This window comes from Moschus berezovskii, chromosome 4, assembly GCF_049115385.1.
Source record: "Moschus berezovskii isolate FMDL1 chromosome 4, NW_MosBer_1.0, whole genome shotgun sequence".
Classification (NCBI taxonomy): domain Eukaryota; kingdom Metazoa; phylum Chordata; class Mammalia; order Artiodactyla; family Moschidae; genus Moschus; species Moschus berezovskii.
The window spans coordinates 13,873,254-13,900,210 of NC_142463.1; the positions used below are offsets into that span (position 1 = coordinate 13,873,254).

Sequence of the window (26,957 nt, forward strand, 5' to 3'; positions counted from 1 at the left end):
TGGCTCATAGACCTATGTGTAAGAGCTAAAACTATAAAACTGTTAGAAGAAAACTTAGGAATAAATCATTGTGACCTTGAAATAAGCAATGGTTTCTTGATTATGACACTAAAAGCACAAGCAACAAAAGAAAAATGTAGATAAATTAGATTTGATCAAATTAAGAACTTCTGTGCTTCAAAGAACACTGTTAGGAAAGTAAAAGGATGCCCCACAGAGTGGGAAAAGATATTTGTGAACCATATATCTGACAAGGCAGGGGTTTCCAACCTCTGGGATCTAATGCCTGATGATCTGAGGTGGAGCTGATGTAATAATAACAGGAACTAAGTGCACAGTAAGTGTAGTGCACATGAGTCATCCCCACGCCATCCCGCTAGATCTGTGAAAAATCATCTGCCACGAAAATAGTCCCTGTTGCCAGAAAGGTTGGGGACTGCTGTATTAAGAGACTTGTATCTAAAATATATAACGTCCTCTTAATTAACAGTGAAAAGACAATTTAATCACAAATGGGCAAAATATTTGAATAGATGTTTCTCCAAAGGAGAAACATAAATGTCCAATAATAAGCACATTAAAAGATACTCAGCATCATTAGGGAAATGCAAATCAAAGCTGCAATGAGATACCACTCCATACCCGCTGGAATGGTTACTATAATCAAAAAGAAAGCCAGATGTGGAGAAATTGGAGCCCTCATACATTGCTGGGTGGGAACATAAAATGGTGCAGCTGCTATGGAAAACAATTCAGTGGTTCCTTAAGAAGTTAGAGTTACCAAATGGTCCAGCATTTCCACTAAATATAAATCCAAGAGAAATGAAAGTGTATATCCCGCAAGATGTGTATAAAAATGCTTACAGCAGCATTATTCTTAATAGCTAAAAAATGGAAACAGCTCAAATACCTACCAACTGATGAATGTATAAGCAAAAGTGGTATATTCATACAATGGAATATTATTCATCAATAAAGGAATGAAATAATAATTGGTGCTAACATGAATCACACTTGAAAATATTAATATGCTGAGAGAAAGGAGCCAGCTTGAAAACATTCTAGGTGAAAGAAGCCTGCCACAAAAGACCACATGTTGTATGATTTCATTATACAGAATAGGCAGATTCACAGAGACAGTAGTAGATTAGTGGTTGCAGGGTTAGGGAAGGGTAGAATGGGAAGTCACTGCTGATGGATATAGAGTTTCTTTTGGGGGGTAATGAAATGTCCTAAAATTACATGGTGGTGATGGCTGCACAACTCTGTGAATATACTTCATTAAATTATATACTTTAAAAAGTATGTGTATGGTATGTGTATGAAATTCAATAAGCTGTTATCCAAAACATTTCAGGTGATTTGTATGTCTGAATAGTATTTTGTCAGTTTGAACTTGGCCGCTGTTCATGCCATCATGAATCTCGAAGTTAGAGTGTCACTCTTGAGCACTGGGCAGGTGACTGTTGCCTCAAAGCCTTTCTCATCTTGCTCACCTTGGGTGAGAGATTTAGGTTTGCAGTTAACTTCTTGAAGGAGAAGAGCTGAAGGCACTTTGTATCAGGAACCAAACCTTTTAAGGTGAATGTTCTGAGGTTGAAACCTTTCCAAATTTAAATGTGACTGTCTGTGCCCTACCCTCGTTTTTGTTTACCCTCTCAACTGTGTGTCCCACTGGAATAGTGTATGTTTCGGGTCCCAGATCCCATTCCCAGCTCTTCTAAGAACTTCCCTTCTTTTCATTTCTTACCTTGCTTCTTTTTACTTACTTACTTTTCTTTCTTTTTACTTTTTTTCTTTCTTTCATTTCTTACCCAGGCTGTTCTTGCGTTGAGGCTTTCTTTGAGGTAGGGAGTAGCTGGAGGAGCCTCTGGGTGGCGCCCTGTGTCCAGAAGGTGGACAAAGGAGAAGGACTTGCCTGAAAGACGCTTAGGCCTGTGTTGGCAGGAAGAGATGACTCATTTTTCATCAGAGGAATTTCAAAGAAAATATAATGACAGGATGATGTCAGAGGAGCAGGTGGAGACAGGAACCTCGATTGAGGTGCTGGAGGGCGGTGTTGGATTGTACAGTTGCCAGGGTAGTCAGAATGATTGACTGGCACAGATCACAAGAATCGTCACCTGTTTTTCAGTTCCTTTCTCAAGAGCCCTGGTGTGGGCAGAGCCTTCGGAGCATGTGGTCGAGTCCGTGCCTGTCTCGGGTGTACCGTGTTTGTACCTGGGTGAGATGCTTCATCCCATCCGGTGCCGGTCGTGGACGCATTTCACAGGCACTGCGGTGTGTGTGGGCTCCTTCACGCTGTGCCTCAGCTCCATGGCTCGCAGGGCCCGTGTCTGAGAACCGAAAATCACACGCTCACGGTGGCTTGAGGTGTGTCCTTTCCCCTGATACATTAGATACAGGAACTTGCCTAGATAGCAGAAGCTCAGATCTCAGAACGTGTGTGTAGTAAGTCGCTTCAGTCGTGTCCGACTCTTTGCGACCCTGTGGACTTCAGCCTGCCAGGCTCCTCTGTCCCTGGGATTATTTTCCAGGCAAGAATACTGGAGTGGTTTGCTATGACCTCCTCCAAGGGATCTTCCCGACCCAGGGAACAAACCTGCATCCCTTATGTCTCTTGCATTGCATTGGTTCTTTACCACTAATGCCACCTGGGAAGCCCCTCAGATCTCAGGGACTCTACCTTATTGCTGAAAATGCTCTGGTTCCCTCCAGTGTTTTAGCAAGAGCTGGATCTTTGTTCTAATCTTAGTGTTTTTTTTTTCTTTTCTTTGAGTTGAGTGCCCTCCTTGGTGTGTATGGATGAAGCTGATAAGTGGGGGGAACTTACAGTCAGGAGGAAGGATAGATAAGTCTTCTAATCTTTTCATTTTGTAAAGCATTCCAGTTGGTTAGATGTTTAGGCTCCCATTGATATTAAGACTGTAAGGCGTGCTCCTGGTCATCACTGTGTTTTAGCAGCTACCAGAATCTGTGTGATTGTGAGGTTGGATGCTAAATCAGTAGTTTACAAAAGGATAAAAGAAAGGATGTTTAGTGCTAGTACTCAAGGAATGGGATTCCCCAGTGGCTCAGTGGTTAAGAATCTGCCTGTCAATGCAGGAGACTCAGGAGATGCGGGTTTGATCCCTGGGCCGGGAAGACCCCTGGAGAAGGAAATGGCAACTCACTCCAGTAGTCCTGCCTGGAAAAAATCCCAGGGAAAGAGGAGTCTGGTGGTTTACAGGCCATGGAGTTGCAAGAGTTGGACCCGACTTAGCAACTAAACAACTCAAGGAATCTTTGAGGAGAGATATCTTAGCAATATCAATTGTTGCTTTTGTGTTTTATGCATCATTCATCTGCAGGTGACATGGAGATAGGGGTTTTTAGGTGGCATAGGACACTGCCAAGAAATAGGAGTGCCTCTCTTCGAGAGAAACCATATGTGCTGTCTGCGCAGTGTGCTTAGTTGTGTCCAACTCTTTGTGACCCTTTGGACTATAGCCCACCAGGCTCCTCTGTCTGTGGCATTTTTCAGGCAAGAATACTGGAGTGGGTTGCTATTTTCCTCCAGGGGATCTTCCCAACCCAGGGATCGAAGCCATGTCTCCTGTGTCTCCTGCATAGCAGGTGAATTCTTTATAGCTGAGCCATCAGGGAAGCCCAAGATACATCATAAGTATGAAGAAAAAGTGAAAACAAAAACAAACCCCCAAACAAACAAAAATGCCTGAAATTGGAGAGAGAGGGAAAGACAGCTTTATTTGTTACTTGATGCTGTCTTTAAATGTTGGACAATGCTACCAGATCCACTGTGGGACTGAAACTGATCTTTGGAGGAGGGTATGAAGGACATGAATCAGACAGATTTCCTTAGAGAAGGGCGCTGGGCTTCTGGGCCGCGGTTAGCACTGTTGCTCCTCCCTGCTAGTTCTGCTTCTCTCTGTTATCACTCCATGAAATAACAGGTCAGTAGAGTAGATTTTTAACTTGAAATGCCAGAGAAAATATTCTCTAGAGTGGGTTTGATTTGGGAGCTTCCTGAGGATAATTTGTGATGACAGTGTTACAGAAATTCCCACCTGACTCACTGAGCAGAAGCAGCAGTCTTGTCCTGAACATGTTCTTTGTGTATCTGTCCCTTAGTATGTACAGGTCCTCTCTTCCTTTGGTTATGAGCTCAAGGCCTTTAGTCATGAGGTTGAGCCAGTGGTAAGCAAGAACTATTCTGACATGCCAGTTAACCAGAATGTTAAAGGAATCCACATGGGAGCTGAGGTTCCAGACAGCTCTGGTTTTTTTGGTGGGGGAGGAAAAGGACTCCTTTAAGGGCTCATTATCACCTGTAGAATATAATCCAAACTGATCTTGTCACTTAAGACCTCTCATAATCCAGCCCAACTTTCTATAAAATTGTTTTTATCAAAATTATATTTGTTCTTATTTTAAAAGGTCATATATTACTATTACTATGAAGTTTCTAACAAAAGTCATTTCCTGTTCTATCCCTTCCTGCCTGTGAGAACTACTTCTAAGTCATTTAGCTGATTCTTTCAGTATTTTCCACTAATTAAATATAATCTTGTACTAGTGATTTTTGAATTTTCAGTTTTAAACATTATCCGTTGATGTTCTGCTCTAGGAAATTTGGGTTTAGTTTTTTCACCCCTGCCTTCTCCGTTGCTTCTCTTGTCACGTATTATTACCATTGCTAGGTACTCGGTGTTTATGTAAAGTTGCTTAAAGCTGAGGCACATAGTTTTCTACAATTACATTTACTTTCTTGACCAATTTGTAAAATTTTTTCCTGGAATTAGCAATTGTCCTATGTTGTCATTTGTTTACCATTCTATGTGCCTATCTCCATGCTCTCCTACGGGACTCTGGGGCAACTCTCAGTATGTTGGAACATATCAAATAATCTTTTGGTTCAATGTTTCCTTTGGAGACATCTCCGAGCCCCCCCACCCCGAGTTTTCTGTTTTCCAGCTGTAGCTTTTTATAAAGCTAAAACCCCGAGTCTCCCCTTTACCATCAGACTGGGGAATTCCTTTGCCTCTCTTCTGTATTGGCTGCCTTGTTTCCTGGATCTCATGCACTCATTTTTCTTGGTTTACTGCATCTCTTCATTGGAATATATCGTAGAGTAGCTTCCTGAGAAAGGATCCTTGAGAGATTAATATCTTTGAGAATTTGCTTTTTTGAAAATGTCTTTATTCTCCTTTTCATTTAATGGAAGTTTTGGGTGTAGAGTGCTAGGTTACAAATGACTGGCTTTCAGTGTTGCTCTTGAGAAGTCCAGTGCCACTCTGGTTCCTAACCTTTGTTTGTGATCTGTTTTCTTTTTAATCGCTTTTAGGATTTTATTTTTATCTCTGATATTCTGAAATATGATGATGATGTGCAGTGACGAGGATCTTTTTTACTTACTGAGTTAGGCTCTCTGTGGGTCTTCTTTATTTGAAAGCACCTCTTTCAGTTATAGTTCTTTGATAATTTCCTCTCTTCCATTTTCTCCTCTGACTTCAGTTAGTTGGATACTGGACTCCACTGTTGATTTTCTGTCCTCTCCCCCTCACTGTATATTTTCTGTCTCTGTTTTTGTTGAGATTTATGGTGAAGATCTTCAGCTCCACTTTCCAGCTCTTCTTTGAAGTGTTTATTTTTGCTCTCATAATTTTTATTTCTAAGCATCTCCCCCTTATTCTCTGCATATTGCGTTTTTATATACTTGTTCTTGTTTTAGGGCAACGTCACCATTTAGGGCTCTGACGGTGGTAATTACCACCTCCCGTCAGTGTCGGCCTCTGCTTCCAGTACCGTCTGTGTTTGCTTCAAGCTCCTTCTGTTTGCTCATGTGGTCTCTGTCTTTCATGTTAGAGACTCTCTTATGTCTGAAGTTTCGTGGTGGTCTTCATAATTAAGAGTTAGCCCCTAAAAAGCTGATTGGTGGGGCTTGTTGCCTGGTATGCTGTAATGATTGACTGGGTAGGGAAGGTCCGTTTCCCTGGCCAGTCTCCTTATCTGGGGCCTCTTTAGCCTGGCAGCCAGAGCTCAGGGGTTGCCAAGCAGGGCAATAGGACACGGGGGAGGGTTGTGTTCATTATGTCAAATTTCACTTAATGCTCCTGTTTTCAGTGAGGTACCTCACTTCTGACCTCAGGTGAGCCTGAAGACATTCAACCAATCTGTGTTCCACCTCACCTTGCAGCTCTCCCCGACCCCACCCCCAGGCCTTCCAGGGTACCGAGTGCTTCCAATTCCTGAGCCTTTCTGGAGTCTTGCAGCACCGGTTGCCATGTCCCCGGCCCCCTGCAGGCACTTAGCAGAAAGAGAAAGCTGAAATTTAAATTAGTGACCATTTATCTTTCCACTCTCTAGTTTATCAAATTTCTGTTGATATTTTAAATTCAAGACTGGTTTATAAAATTTCTGTTGTTGGTAATAGTTAATATAGAACCTAGGCAACTAAATATTTCACTGTACTGCGGAATTTTAGAGCTGGGAAAAAATTTAGAGATCTAGAATATCAACTCATTTTATGAATAAATAAATAGATCCAGTGTGATACATAATAAGCTAGAGACAGAAATGGAACTATAACTTCATTGTCTAGCTCTCAAACTGCTAGATGTAGTAATAAAATAGGATACATGCTTAATTAAATATTCTGGTTTATTCAGAGTTAATCATAGGGCACTTTCTGTTTCATTCTTTTTTTTTTTTTTCCAAATTTTCTTTCTTTCTTATGGCTGTTGCTGCTGGGCTTTTTCTCTAGTTTCAGAGAGCAGGGGCTACTCTGTAGTTGTGGCACACAGGCTTAGTTACTCCGAGGCGCGTGGGTTCCTCCCGGACCAGGGAATGAACCTGTGTCTCCTGCACTGGCAGGAGGACTCTTCACACTGAGCCACCAGGAAAGCCTTCTGTTTCATTCTTGCTGAAGTTTTTTATTCATTTCTTTTGGTCTTAGTAATTACATAATTTTGTCATAGGTAATTTCTTTCTGATTTTTGTTTTTGACAAATCGGGCTATTGAATATTTATTTAGAATTTTGTAAAAAACTGAATTGTGTAATAGTTTTTCCCCAAGGCCTTAGGAAACCATGGATTACAGGTGAGAAGGATATAAGCAGCTGAAGTGAAAAACGCTGTGATTTCAAGAAAAATTCTTTAAAAATGAGTGATTATGATGTATGTGGGGTGATTCTTTTTCTTCTTCAGTAGTAGAGTGCATACAGTAGGGGGCAACCCAGTCTAGCTGAGTCCTGGTTCAAGTTTTGCTGTTTGAAAATACGTCAAGGATTATTGCTTGAAGTATCCTTAAGGTAAATTGTGTCAAAGGTCCTCCTTAATTTCCCTGAGTTATTTAGCTCTTGGCAGTCATTTCCAAAATATTTGAGATAGCTCTGTGGATCACCACCTCTGAGGGGCTAGAAGCTCTCGGAATATCTATTGGGCTAACGTTGAACAGTAACTATTGTCTTTTTAAGGATTTGTTGAATGTCGAGAATGCCAGTCACTAACTGACAGCCAGATGCCATTCCCTTCCTCAGTCCCCGCTTTGGGCACCTGAGGGTGGACGGGCAGGCACTTCAGAGGCTCCCTTTCCTCAGATTTGGTTTTCATCAGTGCTTTGCCTCATAATATAGGGCTGCAGGATAGCAGATGGTCTGATGCTGGGGCTGGCTTGCAGTCTCCATTGGGCAGAGCTGTTGCTAGAGAAGCAGTCTTATGGTGGAATGAACCATAGCTGACCAGTAGGCTGGGCTGGGCTCTGCTTCATGTCCATTACTCTTGGTTTCATCCAAAATAGAAAAAATCTGGGGACCGTGGTCCCCAGATTTTAGATGTGCTCGTTGGTGTTTCTGCCTTTGCCTGTTTCTTCATTGCCACCTGGCTGTCATTGGAGAGAATTCACTATAGCTCTGAGACTGCAGGGAGTTGAAAGGAACTATGCTTGTTTCCAGGACGGGGTGTGTGTTCTCTTCCATTAAAACTGTTACCCACATTTCCTTTTATTACTCGTTAAGTCAGAGGCAGCTGGGAGGATGCATTACTCACCAGGCGCACACAGTGGCCCTGGCTGTGGACAGGGAGTCTGGGCTGAGCTGAGAGTGAGTCAGCTCAGGGAATGGAAAAATTGCAGGGTAGTGTGGGGTAGGGGTTGTGTGCCAGTGACTGTTCCTTCTCTGCCTGCTCTTTTCTCTATAAGGACTCATCAGAAAGCTGTGAATACCGGGCATCCAGTTTCGGTAGTCAGTAAGCCAGCCAAACTGTGGTGATGGTGTCTCCTGTGAAAGGAATGAGCTGACTGCACTTAGCATGGTTGTCTTCTGTGTTATGTGTGTATATGGGTTTTGAGGCAAGCTTGAGCTTGTATAATAAAGTTCTGTGTGTGAGGATTTCACTAGAATCAAGCAATCACAGAGTCTCTCTTAGTTATAAAATTTAGTCATCTGTATCTGTTTTTGTCCAGTAGGGGTCACTGGGGTATTAAACTCTAAATGAGAGAACTATCTAATCCCATGATAGACCAATCAGATTCCTTATCTTTATTGTTTAGAGTACTTTTTTTATTTTTAGAGCAGAAACGAAAGATGTGAACTTTGTGGACATTAATTGTTTGAAGAGGAGATTATTCCAATGGTTGAGATAGAATTGATTTTTTTAAAAAAATAGCCAGCACCCCCTGAGTTGGAAGCAGGCAGTCTTAACCACTGGCTCTCCAGGGGAAGTCCTGAGATGGAATTGATTTTATGAGTAAGATTTGAAGAGCAGTTTTTAAAGACAATGACAAGAAATAGGGGAATAAAATAGTTTATTAAAGCATCTGATATGTACTCATGTACTTCACATATATTCCTTATTTAATCTTATGAACAATGGTGAGAAATAGGTATTTATATACACATTATAAGTATTAGGAACCCAAGTTCAGGAACGTTAGTGGCTTCCCCAGGGTCACATCGTTATGAAGTGATACTGTCAGGGGAGATCCTGTTAGCCATGTTTCATTTGACTTTGGTCCTGGGACCCTGGTAAAGGGTCATGAGAGCAGAAGGTTATTAGAAGGTAAGCAGAGCCTGATGGTAGGTTCTCCTGAGTAAGACTAAAATGATTCTTGTCTTGAATTAGAGTCCAGAGCAGGCTCCAGGGATTCATAAGTGGAAAGAAGCTAGTAAGTCTGTCTTCATCTTCAGGGGGCAAGTTCTACCTCTTTTTCACTTAGAGCTACTGCCGGGATGTGGTCAGCTGTCTCACAGAGATCTAAAATTAGCTGTTTGTTTATGTGCAAAGTTTGGTTTCCATGGATAAACAGTTTAAGTTGGTCTCTCTTACCTACCTCCTATCTTGGCCCAGACTCCTCTTCTGAGGCTTGGATGTTGCTACCTATTGACACTCCCACGCCTGCCCAGGTAGGCCTTTGTGGAGCTCCTGACCCCTCCGTCAGCTCCGTGTTTATTCTGCTTCTGCATTCTGGATTTTCTGGCATCTCAGGAAAGCAAGTTGATCACATGTTCATAGCCAGACCACACTAAAAGACATTTCCCGTTGAGACCATTGTTTTTATTTGGAAAAGCATTTTGTAAATTGCATTTAGGTGGGATACAAGTAAGATGCTAACTCTCTTTCAATGTGCATTTACTTGGAATGACAGATATTTCTGGACAAAAATAACAACCTTGGCAAAACTCAGTAACAGCCCCTGTAGACAGGGCTTCTTATTCTTAAATCACATTTTTCCATTTATTTAAGATACTGACTCTCAGAGTACCCTGGAAAAAATTTAATAGCTAGATCTTATTATTTTTACTTTGCTGGGGAAAACAGAACGCCAAAGAAAGGGATTATTTAAAATGGTGATATGGATATTAAGGTTGACTAATACTCTTACACTTACGTTTTCCTTTTGAAAGCAGAGCCATTGAAGCCCATTTTGTTTTATTAATTGAGTTGGTGGTTTAGAGCTGTTAAATACCTTGACTTACCTCCTTGCATTGGCCATGCAATCATCATTGAAGATGATTTGATGCTTTGCTAGGTCCCATGTGGCTCTGTGGTAAAGAATTTGCCGCCAGTGCTAGGGATGCAAGAGACGTGGGTTTGATCCTTGGGTCAGGAAGATCCCCTGGAGGAGGAAATGGCAACCCACTCCAATATTCCTGCCTGGAAAATTCCATGGACCTCTAGAGGAGCCTGGTGGGCTACAGCCCAAGGGGTCGCAGAGAGTTGGACACGTCTGAGAAACTGAACATGAGCATGAGCACGTGAAAAAATGTTCTAGTGCAGGAACAATGACAACAGTAGTTAACTTTAAGGAGGGTGAGAAAAATGCATGAATATTCGGCACTCAGTAAGCGCTAAAATATATAGTGCTCACTGAGAGTGGAGTAGTCCATGCATTTTTCTCACCTCATCCTCACTGGAACACTGTGAAGAGGTAATTTTATTATCCCCATTTTACAGACAGGGAAATTAAGAATGAAAGCGATTAAGTAGTTGGTCCAAAGATACAGCTAGAAACCATGAAGTCAGATTTTGGGTCTAGGTTTGGCTGAAGATTGTGTTAGAGTTCTGGAAAGAGGGAAAAGAATGGGGCTTGGGGAGAGTTTGGCTGCTGGACAGAATTCATATCTGGAGAGATTCGTAGAAGTGGAATTTCTGAATCAATAAAGTAACATTTTCCTCATAATCTCTCAGTGAGATTTGGAAGTTCACTGTTAAAAGTGTTTCGGCTCCTTTGTTAGAGTATGTTATCTGCTCGGCCTATTCAGAGGAGCATGTTGAGTTATTCCTGCCATAAGATGAATAGTTTTCTGGGCACTTGATCTCCGGTGTGTTTTTGTGGTGAAAATAGATGTTGTATTTTGGGAATCTGGATGATTTGTTGGGTCCAGTTTTGCTTTTTCCAGTATGTTCCCCCTTAATTCATGGCCCTCCCCGCGCTGTTTAGACCCTCTTGCTCTTCTCATTCGTTCATCCACTCCTTTCATGAGTAGTTCTTTAGTGATGAGATTTTATGTAGGAGAACGACTTTAGCTTCAGAAAGTTTAGTGGAGTAAAAATATATACACAGCTATATTATAAAGTAGAAAGTGCTAGATGTCATAAGAGAGAAGCCTGTAAATTATAAGTGCACAGAAGTTGTTTACATCTAACTGAGATGGAGGGAGTCACCAGGCAGAATTCCGTGAAAAGATTGGCTTAAACTGATCCACAGGAGTGGGACTTTGACTTATGGAAATGGGAAGGAAATACATGCCAGGGTAAGTGAGGGAAACATTGTAAAGCCAGAGTTTTTAACTTGCTCACTGTGAGAAATGCAGGCTGTAGAATTAAATGACAGATGAGTATTTATTGAGCATTTAAGACAAACCAGGCATTGTGCATGCTTCAGGGAGTTTAATCTCACAGTGGATGAGAACAGGGTCAAGAGGTTGGAGACTGGGATTAGGAAAATTAGATTTGGTAATATTGGTGATAGGTTAGGTAAGTGATCAGTTTACCAAGGTTTTGTATAGTCTGAGCAGTATTCAGATGTCTTTTTTTTTTTTTTTTAATACTTATTTTTGGCTGCACCTTGCAGCTTGCAAAATCTCAATTCCCTGACCAGGAATTGAACCTGGGTCAAGGCAATGGAAACCTGGAATCCTAACCAGTAGGACACCAGGAAACTGCCTGCTGTTTCTTCTTCTTCTTTTTTTTTTTTAATTAAGTAATTAATTTATTATTGTGGCTATGCTGGGTCTTGGTTACTGTGCTTGGGCTTTCTCTATTTGCAGCCAGCAAGGGCTACTCTCTAACTGCAGTATGCAGGCTTCTCTTGTTGTGGAATGTGGGCTCTAAAGCTTGGACTCAGTAGTTGTGGCTCTCGGGCTCAGCTGCCCTACCACCTGTGGAATCTTCCTAGGCCAGGGATCGAACCTGTGTCCTCTGCATTGGCAAGTGAATTCTGAACCACTGGACCGCCAGGGAAGACCTATTCAGAAGTCTTGTGATCACATGTATTAAATAGTTTTTTTGCTGTCCCTCCAAATAATGATAATTATAGACAGTATTTATTGAGCACGTACTGTGTGCCAGGCACAATCTAAACACCATCAGTGCACTAACTCATTAATCCTCACTACAACTCTGGGACAGGTTCTATTATTACCATCATTTTACAGATGAGATTGAGGTTCCGTGAAGTCACTTATGTAACTTGCCCACAGGTGCTAATGTACCATATATAGTAGAATCTGAGTTTGAACTCAAGAAAAAATAAATAAATAAAATAATAAATAAATTTCTATTTTTTTCTCTTACAAGATCAATAAAAGATGTTATTAAGAATATGGTCTGATGCTCTAGATTTGGGGTCAGACAAGAGGGAGACTGTGCTGCCTCCAAGAACAGACCAAGTCCACTGGAGGCTGGCCACTCCCTCTTCCCACCTGCGAATGAGGTCGTGATCCTGGCCAGATAATAGAAGCCCATACGGTTTAGCAGAGAAGGCAATGGCACCCCACTCCAGTACTCTTGCCTGGAAAATCCCATGGATGGAGGAGCCTGGTGGGCTGCAGTCCATGGGGTCGCTAAGAGTCAGACACGACTGAGTGACTTCACTTTCACTTTTCAGTTTCATGCAATTGGAGAAGGAAATGGCAACCCACTCCAGTGTTCTTGCCTGGAGAATCCCAGGGATGGGGGAGCCTGGTAGGCTGCCATCTATGGGGTCGCACAGAGTCAGACACGACTGAAGTGACTTAGCAGCAGCAGCAGCAGCAGCAATGCTTCCCTTGTGGCTCAGACGGTAAAGCGTCTGCCTACAGTGTGGGAGACCCGGGTTCTATCCTTGGGTCAGGAAAGTTCCCCTGGGGAAGGAAATGGCAACCCACTCCAGTATTCTTGCCTGGAAAATCCCATGGACCAAGTAGACCGGTAGGCTACAGTCCATGGGGTTGCAGAGTCGGACACGACTGAGCGTCTTCACTTCAGGCAGACCATAGACCATGGGGTTGCAAAGAGTTGGACATGACGGAGCATAGCACAGTCTGGTTTCAGATTGGGCCTGTAAGCACCATGCTGCTAACTCATGGCATCTAGGTTATTGAGCAAGAAATTTGGATATTTTCCTGCCTTTATTGTGTTCAGTGACTCTTGGGTATGTAGAAAATTCTCTGTAGACATTCCGAACCTTTGCATGTTTATTGTTGTCTTAATACCGTATTGCCAAATCTTAGAGATCAGAGTCATAGATGTCTCCTAATTAGCTTCTATGAAGCCCACATCCTTCGCCTTCTGGACTCAATGGGAGAACACAGGTGACAGGCGTTCAAGGCCAGGATTTGATGCCTGGACCTCCCATTTCCAGAAACCCATGGTTTCTAATCCTATTAGTCATATGGTAGTCTCTCCACCAAAATTTTAATCTTAAATTGTAAGTCTCTTTTTGTAAACATTACTTTTCTAGATTTCACTCTTTTAAATGGGTCTTATATTTCCAGTCTGTATCTGCTAAAGTTCTGATGCTGGTGAATGTCAGTTATTTTTGAGACCAGGTATACTCCATGACAGTTCAAATAAAACATACAGCCTCCTTTCTCACAGGCTTGCTTTCATCTCAGTCACAGATACTGACGTGATTTGGGGTTGTTGCCCTGTTTCAAGATTTCTTGTGGGTAACGGTTGCGGGTGACCATCCTAAATCCTTGTGAGTGAAGTAATCTGATAGAAAGGCAGGTCTCAAGTCTTAATGAAGTTCAGAGTGTTGCTTCTACAAGGTTTTTGGCTGGTTTGGGGCCCTTTCCATTGACTGTTAGCAAAGGATATCCTTGGAAGGTGCTGAATATGTCTTTAAATGGCCTATTCTTTGTATCATAAATGATCTCTAAAACAAAAACTAGCCACTCCCCTTGCCAGCTTCTAACCACTTCCTGTGACAACACATGATCCATCTTAGTTTTTCTGAGTGAAAACGTTATTTTCATAAGGCAATTTCTCTGCCTTTTTTCCTTCCTTCAAACGTGCATGTGTACATATACAAAAAAACTAGAAACAAACTTTTGACTTGTGATATGTAGAAAAATGGTGTATCCAAGGTATAGCATGTTATCTTATAAAAATCTACAAAGAATAAATTAAGTTGGATGCTTTCCATTACCTTCTCTGATAACAGCAGATACAGAATGTATCTTGATATTTGAGTCCTTGAATTTTTTTTTCCTTCAAATTTCCTAGGTATTTTTGAATGGCACAAGCATGATACATGATTTTCCAATTAAGACAGCCTTGCAATGGCTTCAGGTAGCAGCGTAAGGAAGAGAGGAAGAGAAATGGCTTTCATATTAGGAAATGAAAATTTGGTGAAGATACTTAAAAGTTTGCAAAAAAGTGTTATACAGTGATGATACAGACAGCACTAGCTCTGTAACATTTTGTGTTGAAATTGAGATTCTCTCTTTAGAGCTGAGTAGAGCTCTTTATTGGAGAAGGAAATGGCAACCCACTCCAGTGATCTTGCCTGGAGAATCCCAGGGACAGGGGAGCCTGGTGGGCTGCCGTCTGTGGGGTTGCACCGAGTTGGTCACGACTGAAGCGACTTAGCAGTAGCAGCAGAGCTCTTTATAGGCTCTGTCTTACAAAGAGGAAGTATTCCAAATATGTAAATATCTAAAATTGTTTAGCTTCAAATTAGCATACTGATTCTGCCAGAACTTTTCAGCAAAAGGAGGTAGTGTGATTAAAATAAATTGATTTGAAATCAGACAGATAAAAGTTCAGATGTCAGCTTATCCCCTTACTTTGTGACTATGGACAAAATAACTTGAACAAGTAAGTTACTGCCTAAGTGATCTCATGTAGTTTCTTGACTGTAAAACAGTATCCTAGGTCTCTCTCAGAACTCTGGATTCATATATTCAATTGCATATTCAAAATTCCACTAAAATGTCTACTAGGCATTTCACAGTTAATGTATCCAAAATGGAATTCCTCCCGCATTCCCCACCTCTCACTAAAAAATAAACAACACCCCAAGCAACTACAACCACCAGTGAACCGCAGACCGTCTGCTTCTCTGGCTGCCTTCCCCATCTTAGGAAATAGCAGTTCTGTCTTTTAAATTTCTCAGAACCTGGAAGTCATTCTCAACTCTGTTCTTTCATTGCTCACCCCACGTCCAGTCTATCAGCAGATCCTGATGACTCTTTTTATCTTTTTTTAGTTTTAAAAATATTTATTTATTTATTTCGCTCAGTCGAGTCTCAGTTGGGGCACGCAGGATCTTTTTTTTCCAAGTTACAGCCTGCAGGATTTTTAGTTGCAGCATGTAGGATCCTTATCCGCAGTGTGTGAAGCCCTAGTTGCGATACGTGGGATCTAGTTGCCCGACCAGGGATCAAACCGGGACTCCTGCATCCTGCATTGGGAGTGCAGAGTCAGCCACTGAAACACCAGGGAAGTCTTGGCTCTTTTTTAAAAATTTCTCCAGAATATGACTGTATCTTACCATCTCTACCACTGCACCCTAATCTTGGTTATCATTTCTCAGGCACTAGTTTTCACTTGGATTATTGTAATCACATTATAACTAGTTTCCCTGCTTCTGCTTTTGCCTCTCAATAGTTTGTTCTCAATACAGCAGCAGGAGTGGTCCTTTTAAAACCTAAGTTAAATCCTATCACTCTCTCACAGGAAACCCTCTAAAGGTTTTCCATTTCACTTAGAACAAAAACTGGAGTCTTTACATATGGCCTATACAGACACAGGTGATCCGAACCCCCTCTCTGTTCTCATCTCCTGACATTCATGTTCGCTTTCAGCTTGTCATTCTAGTTTCCTTGATGTCTCCTGAACACACCAAGCCCACTTCTGCCTCAGGGACTTTGCACTTGCTCTTTCTTTGTTGGGTTCCTCCTTTCTCTAGATAGCCATGTGACTTGTTGGCTTGTAATCTGTAGGTCTGCTCAAATGTCATCTTATTAGAGAAGCCTTCCCTGACTGTTCTGTACAGAAAACTGTAAACATCTCCCCTCTGGTTCTCCCTTCTCTTCATCTCTTTAGTATCAGTTCAGTTCAGTCGCTCAGTCGTGTCTGAGTCTTTGCGACCCCATGAATCACAGCACGCCAGGCCTCCCTGTCCATCACCAACTCCCGGAGTTCACTCAAACTCATGTCCATCAAGTCAGTGATGTCATCCAGCCATCTCATCCTCTGTTGTCCCCTTCTCCTCCTGCCCCCAATCCTTCCCAGCATCAGAGTCTTTTCCAATGAGTCAACTCTTTGCATGAGGTGGCCAAAGTACTGGAGTTTCAGCTTTAGCATCAATCCTTCCAATGAACACCAGGACTGATCTCCTTTAGAATGGACTGGTTGGACCTCCTTACAGTCCAAGAGACTCTCAAGAGTATTTACTTTATTTTTTGTCTTCCTCTGTCTTCCTACTAGCATATGAGCACCATGAGGGAAAGATCTTTGTTTTATTCACTACTGTGTTACCAGAATCTAGAACAGGGCATGGCACATAATAAATATTTGATGAATGAAATAAAGGTTAGCATAAAATTGTATGTGATCTTGACACCAGATTAAGGCATTCATATTGTATTAGTTCCCCCATTAAAGACCCTTTATTAACCTTTCTGGTTAGTAGATTGTTCAAATATAAAACTCTTCCCTTTTATTAAAAAAAGGGGGGATAACTTTACAGATATTAAAGCAGTTTGCATTTTTAAAACTTTTTTGTGGTGACACAGCATGTTTATGTACCGTAGTTTAAAAGGCACTATAGAAATAGAGCTAGTTTGATAGAAAAAAGAGGTTGTAACCCTTCTCTGAGTGAAGGATCCTGGATGTTAGATGTACTCTTGGCCGTTGGGTCATCTGTGTTTTTGTGTGTCCGTACTTGGTTTTATAAAGTATCTCTTCATAGGAAAGTAGATGAAGAGGGGGCACTGCAAGAACTTTGCATACGCAGCTTGGATTGTGCAGACTTCTTTCTAGCCTTAGAATGTGTTTCTTAGGTTTATTGAAATATAATTTAGGGACTTCCCTGGTGATCCAGTGGTGAAGAATCCACCTTCCAGTGCAGGGGACATAGGTTCGATCCCTGATCAGGGAACTGAGATCCCAAATGCCACAGGGCAACTAAGCCTACGTGCCACAACCGCTGAGCCCGCGCTTCCTAGAGCCCGTGCTCCGTAACAAGAGAAGCCCATGAACTGCACCTTGAGGCGCTTGGGCTTTCTCTACGAAGACCCGGCACAGCCAACATAAAAAATTAATTAAAATATAATTTATATATGATAAAATCCATCCATTTAGGTTTGTAGTGTTGTGAGTTTTGACAAATGTATATAGTAATGGAACCATCATCACCATCAGCATATAGAACGTTTCCATTACCTTGTAAAATTTTCTTGTGTTCCTCCTTTACTTACTGTCTTTACCGTGCTTACTGTCTTTGTGACCCGCTTACTGCCCATGCCCCTGGCAACCACTCATCTGATTTCTGTTCTTATAGTTTTGCTTTTGCAGTGAAATCACACAGTATGTGTGATTCTGTATTTGGCTTCTTTCATGTAGCTTGATACTCTCGAGACTCATCCGTGCTGTTGTATGTATCAGGAGTATGTTCCTTTTGTATTGCTGTGTTGTAGTCCCTTGGATGGATGCACCACAAATTATTTGTTCACCAGTTGATGGACATTCGGGTTGTTTTCAGGTTTTAGTTATTTTGAATGACATTTATGTGCAGGTTTTTGTGTATATACATGTTTTCATTTTCCTTGAGTCAATACCTAGGACTTAAATTGTTTGGTCATTCTAGTATGTGTATGACTGTTTTCTAGAGTAATTTCCGGAGTGGCCAATTTCATCCCCACCAGCAATATATGAGAGTTCTGGTTGCTTTACATCTTGCCAGGACTTGGTTTCGGTCATTCTGCTGGTTTGTAAATATTAAAATGTTTTCAGTTGCTGCTACAATGTCCATGTCAAGTTTTCATTTGCAAGCAGGTCTTAGTTTCATGAAAGGCACTGTTTTCTGCTGTCACTGAGTGTCCTGCTGTCCCCTTGGGCAGCTAGTAGAAATCAGATTTTTCAACTCTTGGAAAACACACTTGTGGAGCAGTTTTGCTCTCCTTGTTGATCGTCAGCATGCCTGATGTCAGGTCTGTTTCATGGAGCTTGTTCTGCATGTCATCCTCTCTGTAGTGATGTTTGGGTCCCTTGCCTCCTCCTCCTGGATTGTGGGTGTGGAAGGATTGCCCACCCGCTGTGCCAGGGAACTTGTGGACACTTAAACATCCTTCTGTACTTTGCCTCCTCCCTGCTAGTGGTTCCCTGGTGCTGCTGTGACTTTTTTCTTCTGGCTCCATCCCAGCCAGGCTGGGAATGGAAAGTTAAGAGTGTGACGTCCTCTGACAGCCTCCCATCTTGTAGAAGGGTCTGAGGCTTGTTTGTTTAAGCTGAACAGAGGATGCCAAAGATAGAGTTTGAGTCAGCTCGGCACTAGCTTAGACGCCCCTTTTTGCTCTCCTGGTTCCTCCTTCCCTTTCCCCTCCCCCTCTGGCCAGTTGTTTCCTGGGCTTTGTCTGAGACACACTGTAGAGTTTTAGTCCTGTCTACTACTGCGTGCTGAAAAACGGAGGCGAGATGGGGGAGAAGCCGCCAGGAAGTTTCTGACAGCCCTGAGCCGTGGGCCTCTGCCTCTGCTGATAGTACAGGACAGCAGTAACCTCAGGAGAAAGGCATTTAGAGGCTGCACTGAGCTGTGGGCTTGTGGCTAACTCAGGGGAGGAGAGAGGACGGGCCTGGAAATGCCTCTCTTAGATTCATCTTATTTGCCACCAGCCATCTTTATTCTCACTCACGTTCTTGGAGTTGCCGGTGTTCTGTACTGGAAAAGATGTGCCAGAGGCAGAGCAGGTAACGGGTGCCCAGTGCTTCTTGGAATCTGCTGTGGGGCTTTTGAGGGTGGGGTGGATGACAGAGGTCTTCCCACTTGCTTTCCTTAAAGGGCCAGCACAGCCTGTGGGCTATCAGACCTGAGTGTGTGGGGGACCTGCTGAGGAAACCAGGCTGCCCTGGGACCAGTTTAGGACTGGACCCTTTCTTGCTCTGTGAGGCTTGTCTGGTGAGGCGGTGCTGGTCGGATGAGGTGATGTCTGGGCTCGAGGCTGAGGGAAGTGGCAACTCTGCTGACTTGTGTCCTTCCTCACAGAATCAGGCCCTTCCATTCTTTATTTTCTCAGTCTCAGAGTAGTTTTTGGACCTGTTTTTTTGTTTTGTTTTTTACCAAAAACATAGAGTAACTCTGTCACCCTTCTCCAGGTATAAATGTGGGAGAACTTCTGGGATTAGAGAAGTTTCTGGATTTGCTCATTATTCGGGTGAGAAAAGGCAGAGGAGGAGAGGTCAGTGAGAGGAAAGGGTGGAAGGCTGTCCTTGCCGGGGTGCATCTGGGAACACAGGGCCGCCTGTTCTCTTTGGTAGGATTGAAACCGTTATTTTCCCCTCAGGCAGCTACACAGTTTACACAGTGTGTATCCAAGCCATCGTGCATCCTGTTCAATGCAAGGACATTAACTGTTCTTTTCCCCAGGTGAATATTCAGATCCTGATGTTAAAGTTTTGTTTATTCATTTTGTTCTGGAGTGGTAGCAGACCCCTCTTTCTTCCTGAATTACTATTTGCTGCATTACGTTCCTTTGGCGTCTAAATGCCCAGTGCTGGGATCAGCCCAGTGTTTAACAGATTCTAAGCCTCCACAGTTGAGGACTGATACAGTCCAGCTTTTACTGGAGTACACTCTCGGATCTCCGTGCCTTTAGTACTTACTGTCTTTGTGACCCGCTTACTGCCTTCAAGCCAACCTACTGAGACACCTGTTACTTTATGTCTTAAATTAAGATGCAGATTTGATGACTTATTACTTAGGAAACTATTAGAATTTCATGAATGCTTAGCAGAATTAGATTCAGTCATTCCCAGTGTCTTTTTCCAGTAAGTCCTAGAAAAGCTTATGACTAAATGTTCAGATCCTAATGTGCCTCTGTATCAGCAAAAGCAGACAGACATTTAGAAATGTGTTCACTTGTGTAGCAGTGTGTTTTAGAAGGTAGCCCAAAGTGGCTTTCCTGATATGTAAGCCTGTGTTTGAGCTTATAAAGAAAGGAGTAGGCAGGCATGAGTTATTTGGCCCTATATGCTATATCATATGCAATGAGAAAGTAAATATTATTTAAGCGAAGTCTGATACTTTCATTTTCATTTTCCTGTGCATGATGGTAATGGCATTTCTCAACCACTAGCTGATTAACATCTTAAGAAGTTTATCCTCAATATAGGATTTGCTCTTGAACTTAGAAATCATAGCCCAATCTTTGAAGTGCTTCTTTGTTTATGTTTTAGAAATATTAGTTTCACAAACAGCTGTAGTAAAAAGAAGAAAAATACACTGTCAAAGCTTTTTATTTTTATGAAACAACTTTGATTCTAGTGCCTATTAGTTAAATTGGGAATATGCTATGTTCAGTTTATCCATAAAATTAGAGTGGTGGTTTTTTTCACTCGGAGAATATGAATTCTAAAACTTTCACATAACTTCTTTGGAGGTTCTGAACCCATTTTAATTTAAATTTTAAGATGTATTTTATCTATTAAAACGTATTTTAAAATTACATGTGTACTCTAATGTACTGTCTGCCAGTTGGACATCACCAGAATAAAGTTTCTCCCCCATTTCTGTGTATATATTTATAGTGCTTATGAATGTATTCTTGATTAAAAAGGTGAAGATTACGTCTTCTAGTCTAGTCTTTTTGTTTCCTTCCTCCGCTAATAGCAAGTGTGTACAGTATCGCAGGACACACTGCAGAACATGATCCCGTGCTTAATAAATTCTAGGCAGGTCTCAGACCTTCAGTTGTAGTAGTGAGTGGGCGACGCGTCATTAAGTGATCACATTGTAACCCTGGCTTAGTGCACTACCAGTTTCTGTGCTCCTTGCCCCGCTTTCTAGCATATCTACGTATGTAGTTTTTTGATATTGAAGGCATTTAACTTTGAAACACTATTTCTTTTATTCCTTCATGCTCTTGTATTGACTTATTTGAATAATATCCTGAGATTAAGGGCAACCTGAAACTGATTGCAGCCATGAAATTAAAAGACGCTTATTCCTTGGAAGGAAAGTTATGACCACCCTAGCTAGTATATTAAAAAGCAGAGACATTACTTTGCCAACCAAGGTCCGTCTAGTCAAGGCTATGGTTTTTCCAGTGGTCATGTATGGATGTGAGAGTTGGACTGTGAAGAAAGCTGATCGCCGAAGAATTGATGCTTTTGAACTCTGGTGCTGGAGAAGACTCTTGAGAGTCCCTTGAACTGCAAGGAGATCCAACCAGTCCATTCTAGAGGAGATCAATCCTGGGTGTTCATTGGACGGACTGATGCTAAAGCTGAAACTCCAATGCTTTGGCCACATCATGCGATGAGTTGACTCACTGGAAAAGACTCTGATGCTGGGAAGGATTGGGGGTGGGAGGAGAAGGGGACGACAGAGAATGAGATGGCTGGATGGCATCACCGACTCGATGGACATGAGTTTGAGTGGACTCTGGGAGTTGGTGATGGACAGGGATGCCTGGCATGCTGTGATTCATGGGGGCGCAAAGAGTCGGACACGACTGAGTGACTGAACTGAACTGAACTGAAACTGTTACTATTTGTTTCTATTTGTATAAAGCAGTTAAAAAAAAAAAGATTCCCTGCAGTAAAATACAGCACAGAAATAAACAAGATGCTGAGGCTGATATAACTGTAATTAAGTAATCTCTAATTTCAATCAGAATTACTTGATTGGTTAAGTCATTTGGCTTTAAATAAGTAATATAAATTTGAATCTGTAAAATTGATTCATGCTATTAAATACTGAAATTACATGTTATATATGTTGAGTTCCATATATGATTTGTTTGAAAAGTTTCTGCTGTTTCAGTTGAAATCACTAGGTTCCTTAGTGCTGAGAGTTCTAAGATATGGCACTCAAGTAAATCTTCATTGTGCTTGAGTACATTTCTGATTTCTTCCATTCTTAAAGTTGATCACATATCCTGTATTACTCTTAGAGTTGAAAGGGACCTTGCCTATTAACCAACCCAACTTCTTGCTTAGTCCTGCCCTTGTCAGAAGTTACTCCTTTTGCTTGAAGGTCTCTGATTGTAGAACATACAACCTATGGACTATTCATTCTGTTGGTAGTAGAGTTCTTTTTTAAGCTGAAAGTTGCCTCTTTGTAACTTATGCCCATCAGCCAAATTCTGCCTGGCAAAGATCAAGTATACAGACAGTCCCCAACTGTCTGATAGATTTTTCAATTTTAACAGTGGTGTGAAAGCAATATGCATTCAGTGGAAATCATTCTCTGAATTTTGATCTTTTCTTAGGCTAGTGGCAGGCAGTGCATACTCTCTCCTGATGCTGGGCTCTGGCAGCAGCCAAAGGGCTCATTCAGCCATGTGATCATGAGTGTAAACAACCGATACAATGATTCTGTACCCACACAGTCATTGTTTGTCAAGTTCAGTATGGTACTCAGTAAATTCCATGAGATACCCAGCACTTCATTATAAAATAGACTTTGTGCTAGATGATTTTGCCCAGCTGTAGGCTAATGTAAGTGTTCTGTGCACATTTAAGGTAGGCTCAGGCAAGTGGTGATGTTTGGATATATCAAATGGTTAGCTATGTCAAATGCACTTTTGACTTAGGAATTCCCCCAGCACCCCCTGCCGCCGCAGTTTTTATTTATTTTTGGCTGTGCTGGTTCTTCGTTGCTGTGTGGGCTTTTCTTTAGCTGCAGCAAGTGGGGGCTGCTCTCTAGTTTTGGTGCATGGGCTTCTCATTGCGGTGGCTTCTCTTATTGCAGAGCACAGGCTGTAGGGGCGAAGGCTACAATAGTTGCAACACATGAGCTCAGTAGTTGTGGCTCATGGGCTCTAGAGCAAGTAGCTGTGGTGCATAGGCTTAGCTGCTCTGTGGCATGTGCGATCTTCCCGGATCAGCACTCAAACCCATGTCTCCTGCATTGGCAGATGGATTCTTTACCACTGAGCCACCAGGGAAGCCTTGGTTTGGCCACCTCATGAGACAAGTTGACTCACTGGAAAAGACTCTGATGCTGGGAGGGATTGGGGGCTGGAGGAGAAGGGGACAACAAAGAATGAGATGGCTGGATGGCATCACTTACTCGATGGACATGAGTTTGAGTGAACTCCGGGAGTTGATGATGGACAGGGAGGCCTGACATGCTGTGATTCATGGGGTCGCAAAGAGTTGGACACGACTGAGCGACTGAACTGAATGCTGGGTTTATCAGGATGTAACTGCATCATAAAAATACCTGTATTTCCTCTTCTAGTTGTCAAGCTTGCTTATACTTAGGCTGTCTTCACCAGCCTAAAAAATTCTCTTTCCATTACTGCATGCAATTAAATTTCCTAACTCCTTATCATTTTAGCATTCCCTTTGGACAGTTAAAGTATTTTTGCTTTGAAAATGTGGTGGTCACGTGTGTGTATAGAGAGGTGAAGGAAGTACACAGAAACATGGGGAGGGCATATTTGATTACCGTTTCTTAGCTCTCCTTCACTATTTTTTCTAGGTGTTAGGAGTACATTGGTGAGACACTGTTATATATGTACATGACTTTCAAGTTCCCAAGTCAACATGTCTTCAGCAGATGTAAACGAGAACACGAAGACTCAGTTTCTACTGAAACCATATAATACCTGTAAGACAGAATTTGGCACTCACTTAGTACTTGGAATTTTACATAGTTTTCAGTACACCATGTCTACACTTGCATTCACATATATTATCTTCGTGTTTCCCAAACTTCCTACGTTTTAGCTTACATCTTCATTTTTCCTCTCTGGGACTGTTGAAACAATCTATTTTACCCATTCTCTATATTCCTCTACCCCCTCTGTCTTCTAACTAGCTAGAATGATCTTTCTAAACTACAGAGCTCTCTATGTCACTCTCCTGCTTAAAATCTATTAAAGTTTTCTTTCTGCTTTTAATAGAAAGTTCAAACTTTTTAGCAGGAGATAAAAGGGTTTTCATGATCTTCCCGTTGCCTGTTTCAATAGTTTTACTTCCTGCGTTGGCCTTATAAACACTCAGTACTGAAAGAAAGAAAGTGAAGTCGCTCAGTCATGTCTGACTCTTTGTGACCCCATGGACTGTAGCCTACCAGGCTCCTCCGTCCGTGGGATGCTCCAGGCAAGAGTACTGGAGTGGGTTGCCGTTTCCTTCTCCAGGAGATCTTCCCAACCCAGGGATTGAACCCAGGTCTCCTGCATTGCAGGCAGACGCTTTACCATCTGAGCCAATCAGTACTGAAACACCATTTAAAACGTGTAGACATCTACCTGAAATGCCTATATCTTCTTTTTAACTGGACAACTTAATACTTGTCCTTCAAGGTAAGTGGCTGTCACTTCTGGAGAGCCTTCCTTGACTGGAATAAAAGTTCCTCTTCTGTGCTCCAGTAGCATTCTGTTAATACTTCTTACTCAAACCTGTGTTGTCATCTGTTTTAGCTTGTTTCTTTCCCCACTAATTAGATTCCGTTAGACTGTAGGATCTTTAAGAAGAGGAACTCTTACTCATCTCAGTTTCTTAAATGTCTGTGACAGAATAGATGTCAGTGAATGTTACTTGAACAAATAAATGAAGGAATTAAGATATCATTAGATTAAGCTGTAGTGGGAACCGTGCCCAGTTCGTTTGTATATATACGGGGCTTTGCTGAGCTTGATGTGAGGCCTGAGGTGGGTGCTTAGTATAGGATAACTGAATAGTTTAACGTTGCCCTGTGCCTTAGCTTATTCATATCCATATGGTGGTAGTGTAAACAGGAGAAAGGCTCTATTTATATACTTGAGAAGAACTTTTGAAGTTTTTGTTTGTGAAAGGACAGATTTCCCCCTGCAGTCTTGTTTTCTTTCTCTTTAAAATGAAAGAGTTGACAATCCAGTCTCTTAAGGTTTTTTCCATTTCCAGCATCCTACTAGAAGGACCAGCTATAATTCCTGAATCTGGACATTATGAAGTACAATCTAGAATTGTACCGTGACTTTTTTTTTTTTTAAAGCTGCTCCATTACGCTATTGAGTCTCATTGAAGCTAAGTTATAAAATGACCAAATCCTGTGCATGAACTGTTGTTGTCACCCCTCCAAAGATTGCTGTTCCTTTGGTTTTCTAGAACGTCAGCATAAGACTTAGAGACATTCTAATGAAATTTTGTCCTCTGAGATTTGGTGTAGATTTTTGAGATTGCTTTAAATTTGTTTTTAGTACCTTTTAAGTACTTTTTAATAATTATTTTATTTTCCTGGCTGCACTGGGTCTTTGTTGCTGCACATGGGTTTTCTCTCATTGTGGTGAGCAGGTGCTACTCTTCGTTGGGTTTACGGGCTTCTCATTGTGGGGGCTTTTTTTGCTGCAGAGCACAGGCTGTGGGGCACCTGTAGTTCAGTAGTTGCAGCACGTGAGCTCAGTAGTTGCAGCTAGTAGTCTCTAGAGCGCGGGCTCAGTAACCCTGAGCTTGTGGTGAACAGGCTTAGTTGCTCTGTGGCATGTGGTATTTTCCCAAATGAGATATTGAACCCATGTCCCCTGCATTGGCAGGTGAATTCTTATCCACTGTATCACCAGGGAAGTCCAAGATTGCTTTGAATTTTGATTCTTCCTTTATGACTAGGCTGTGCTGCATCCACTTGTGTTATCTAACATTTTATTAGGGGCCTCCCTGATGGCTCAGATAGTAAAAAATCTGCCTGCAATGTTGGAGACTCAGGTTCAGTCCCTAGGTTGGGAAGATCTCCTGGAGAAGGAAATGGCAATGGATATGCAGATATTTAAACAAATGGTCAAATACCTAATATATCTTTGCTGAAATAACTAAAGCATTAGGTGTTTAATCAAGATGTAGTTTTTCTCTTTTTCTTTCCTTAGTTATTTTTTTTTAGGTTGTGCATTGTGTGGGAAGACCAGTGAACTTGGAGTCAGAAGATCTGGGTTCTAAATCCTGGCTTTTGTGCTTTCTACACTATGTAATATTAGACAATCACTTAATTCCTCTGGACTTCAGATCTCTAATTGGCATTAGAAGAAAAAAGACTGAAGTCTCCAGTGTTCTGCAATTCTGACAGTGTGATTATCAGGGCCACACTTGGATGTAGTATGGAATTGGCATTGAGAACTTGTTGAGAGTCTGGGGTTAAACTGCCTGTATTTTCCACCTATCTCTGCCCTGCTGGCAGAATGACAGTAATCTATATGGGCCTCTATTTCCTCATTTGTAAAATGGGGTTTATAATACTTCATGGTTGCTTTGAGTTAGTTCTTAGAATATATTCTACACGTGGTAAGGACTGTGTAATTGTTTGCTGTCATTATTATACTTAAAAAATCCAAAGATATCAGTGAAGACATTTTAGTTTCATGTAGACTCCTGGGACAAAATATAAATGTTTGTTTTTACAGTTGGGAATTTAAAAATATGGTAAAAGCCAATGTGGAAATACATAAAAAGTTAGTGATATATTATGGATCATTGTCACACACATTGGAAGGAAAGACTCTCTGCTTTATTATCCTCAGTAGTGGGTGATTTTGATGTTTTGGGAAATAAATGAATAGCTTCCGTTTTCTGTGCTAGTAAGAAAGCCAGTAGCTGTAAATTCTCAGATAACTTCTAGTCACAGAAATATTGGCTTGAATCTCTTCCTTCCATTCAACATTTTAACGAATCTGCAAGTTGCAGCCAGATTCACCTTTTCCTGCCTCTCACATCTGGTGAGCTATGAAATGGCTAAACATTGGGATGAAAAGGAACAGGAACGGCCTGGGTAATCATTATACTGGCTGATTTTCTCCGGTAGTTAAGAGCTGACTGTCTCCATCTGGGTCATG

The 26,957-nt window shown here is 41.7% G+C and overlaps 1 protein-coding gene across 17 annotated transcripts in view; it reads left to right on the forward strand.

Annotated features, from left to right (window-relative positions):
• MACF1 (microtubule actin crosslinking factor 1) overlaps positions 1-26,957 on the forward strand; it is a 332,059-nt gene that overhangs the window by 68,596 nt on the left and 236,506 nt on the right. For 4 of the 17 annotated variants that reach the window (XM_088835150.1, XM_088835152.1, XM_088835154.1 and 1 more), the window contains exon 1: positions 18,123-18,897. The exons of 1 other annotated variant lie outside the window; for it this stretch is intronic. In XM_088835150.1, the coding sequence (XP_088691276.1) occupies positions 18,789-18,897 (109 nt within the window). In that variant the 5' untranslated portion in view covers positions 18,123-18,788. Of the gene's footprint in view, positions 1-18,122; positions 18,898-26,957 lie in introns of those variants that run through there. 12 more of the 17 variants (XM_088835155.1, XM_088835156.1, XM_088835167.1 and 9 more) reach the window with 7 other exon arrangements.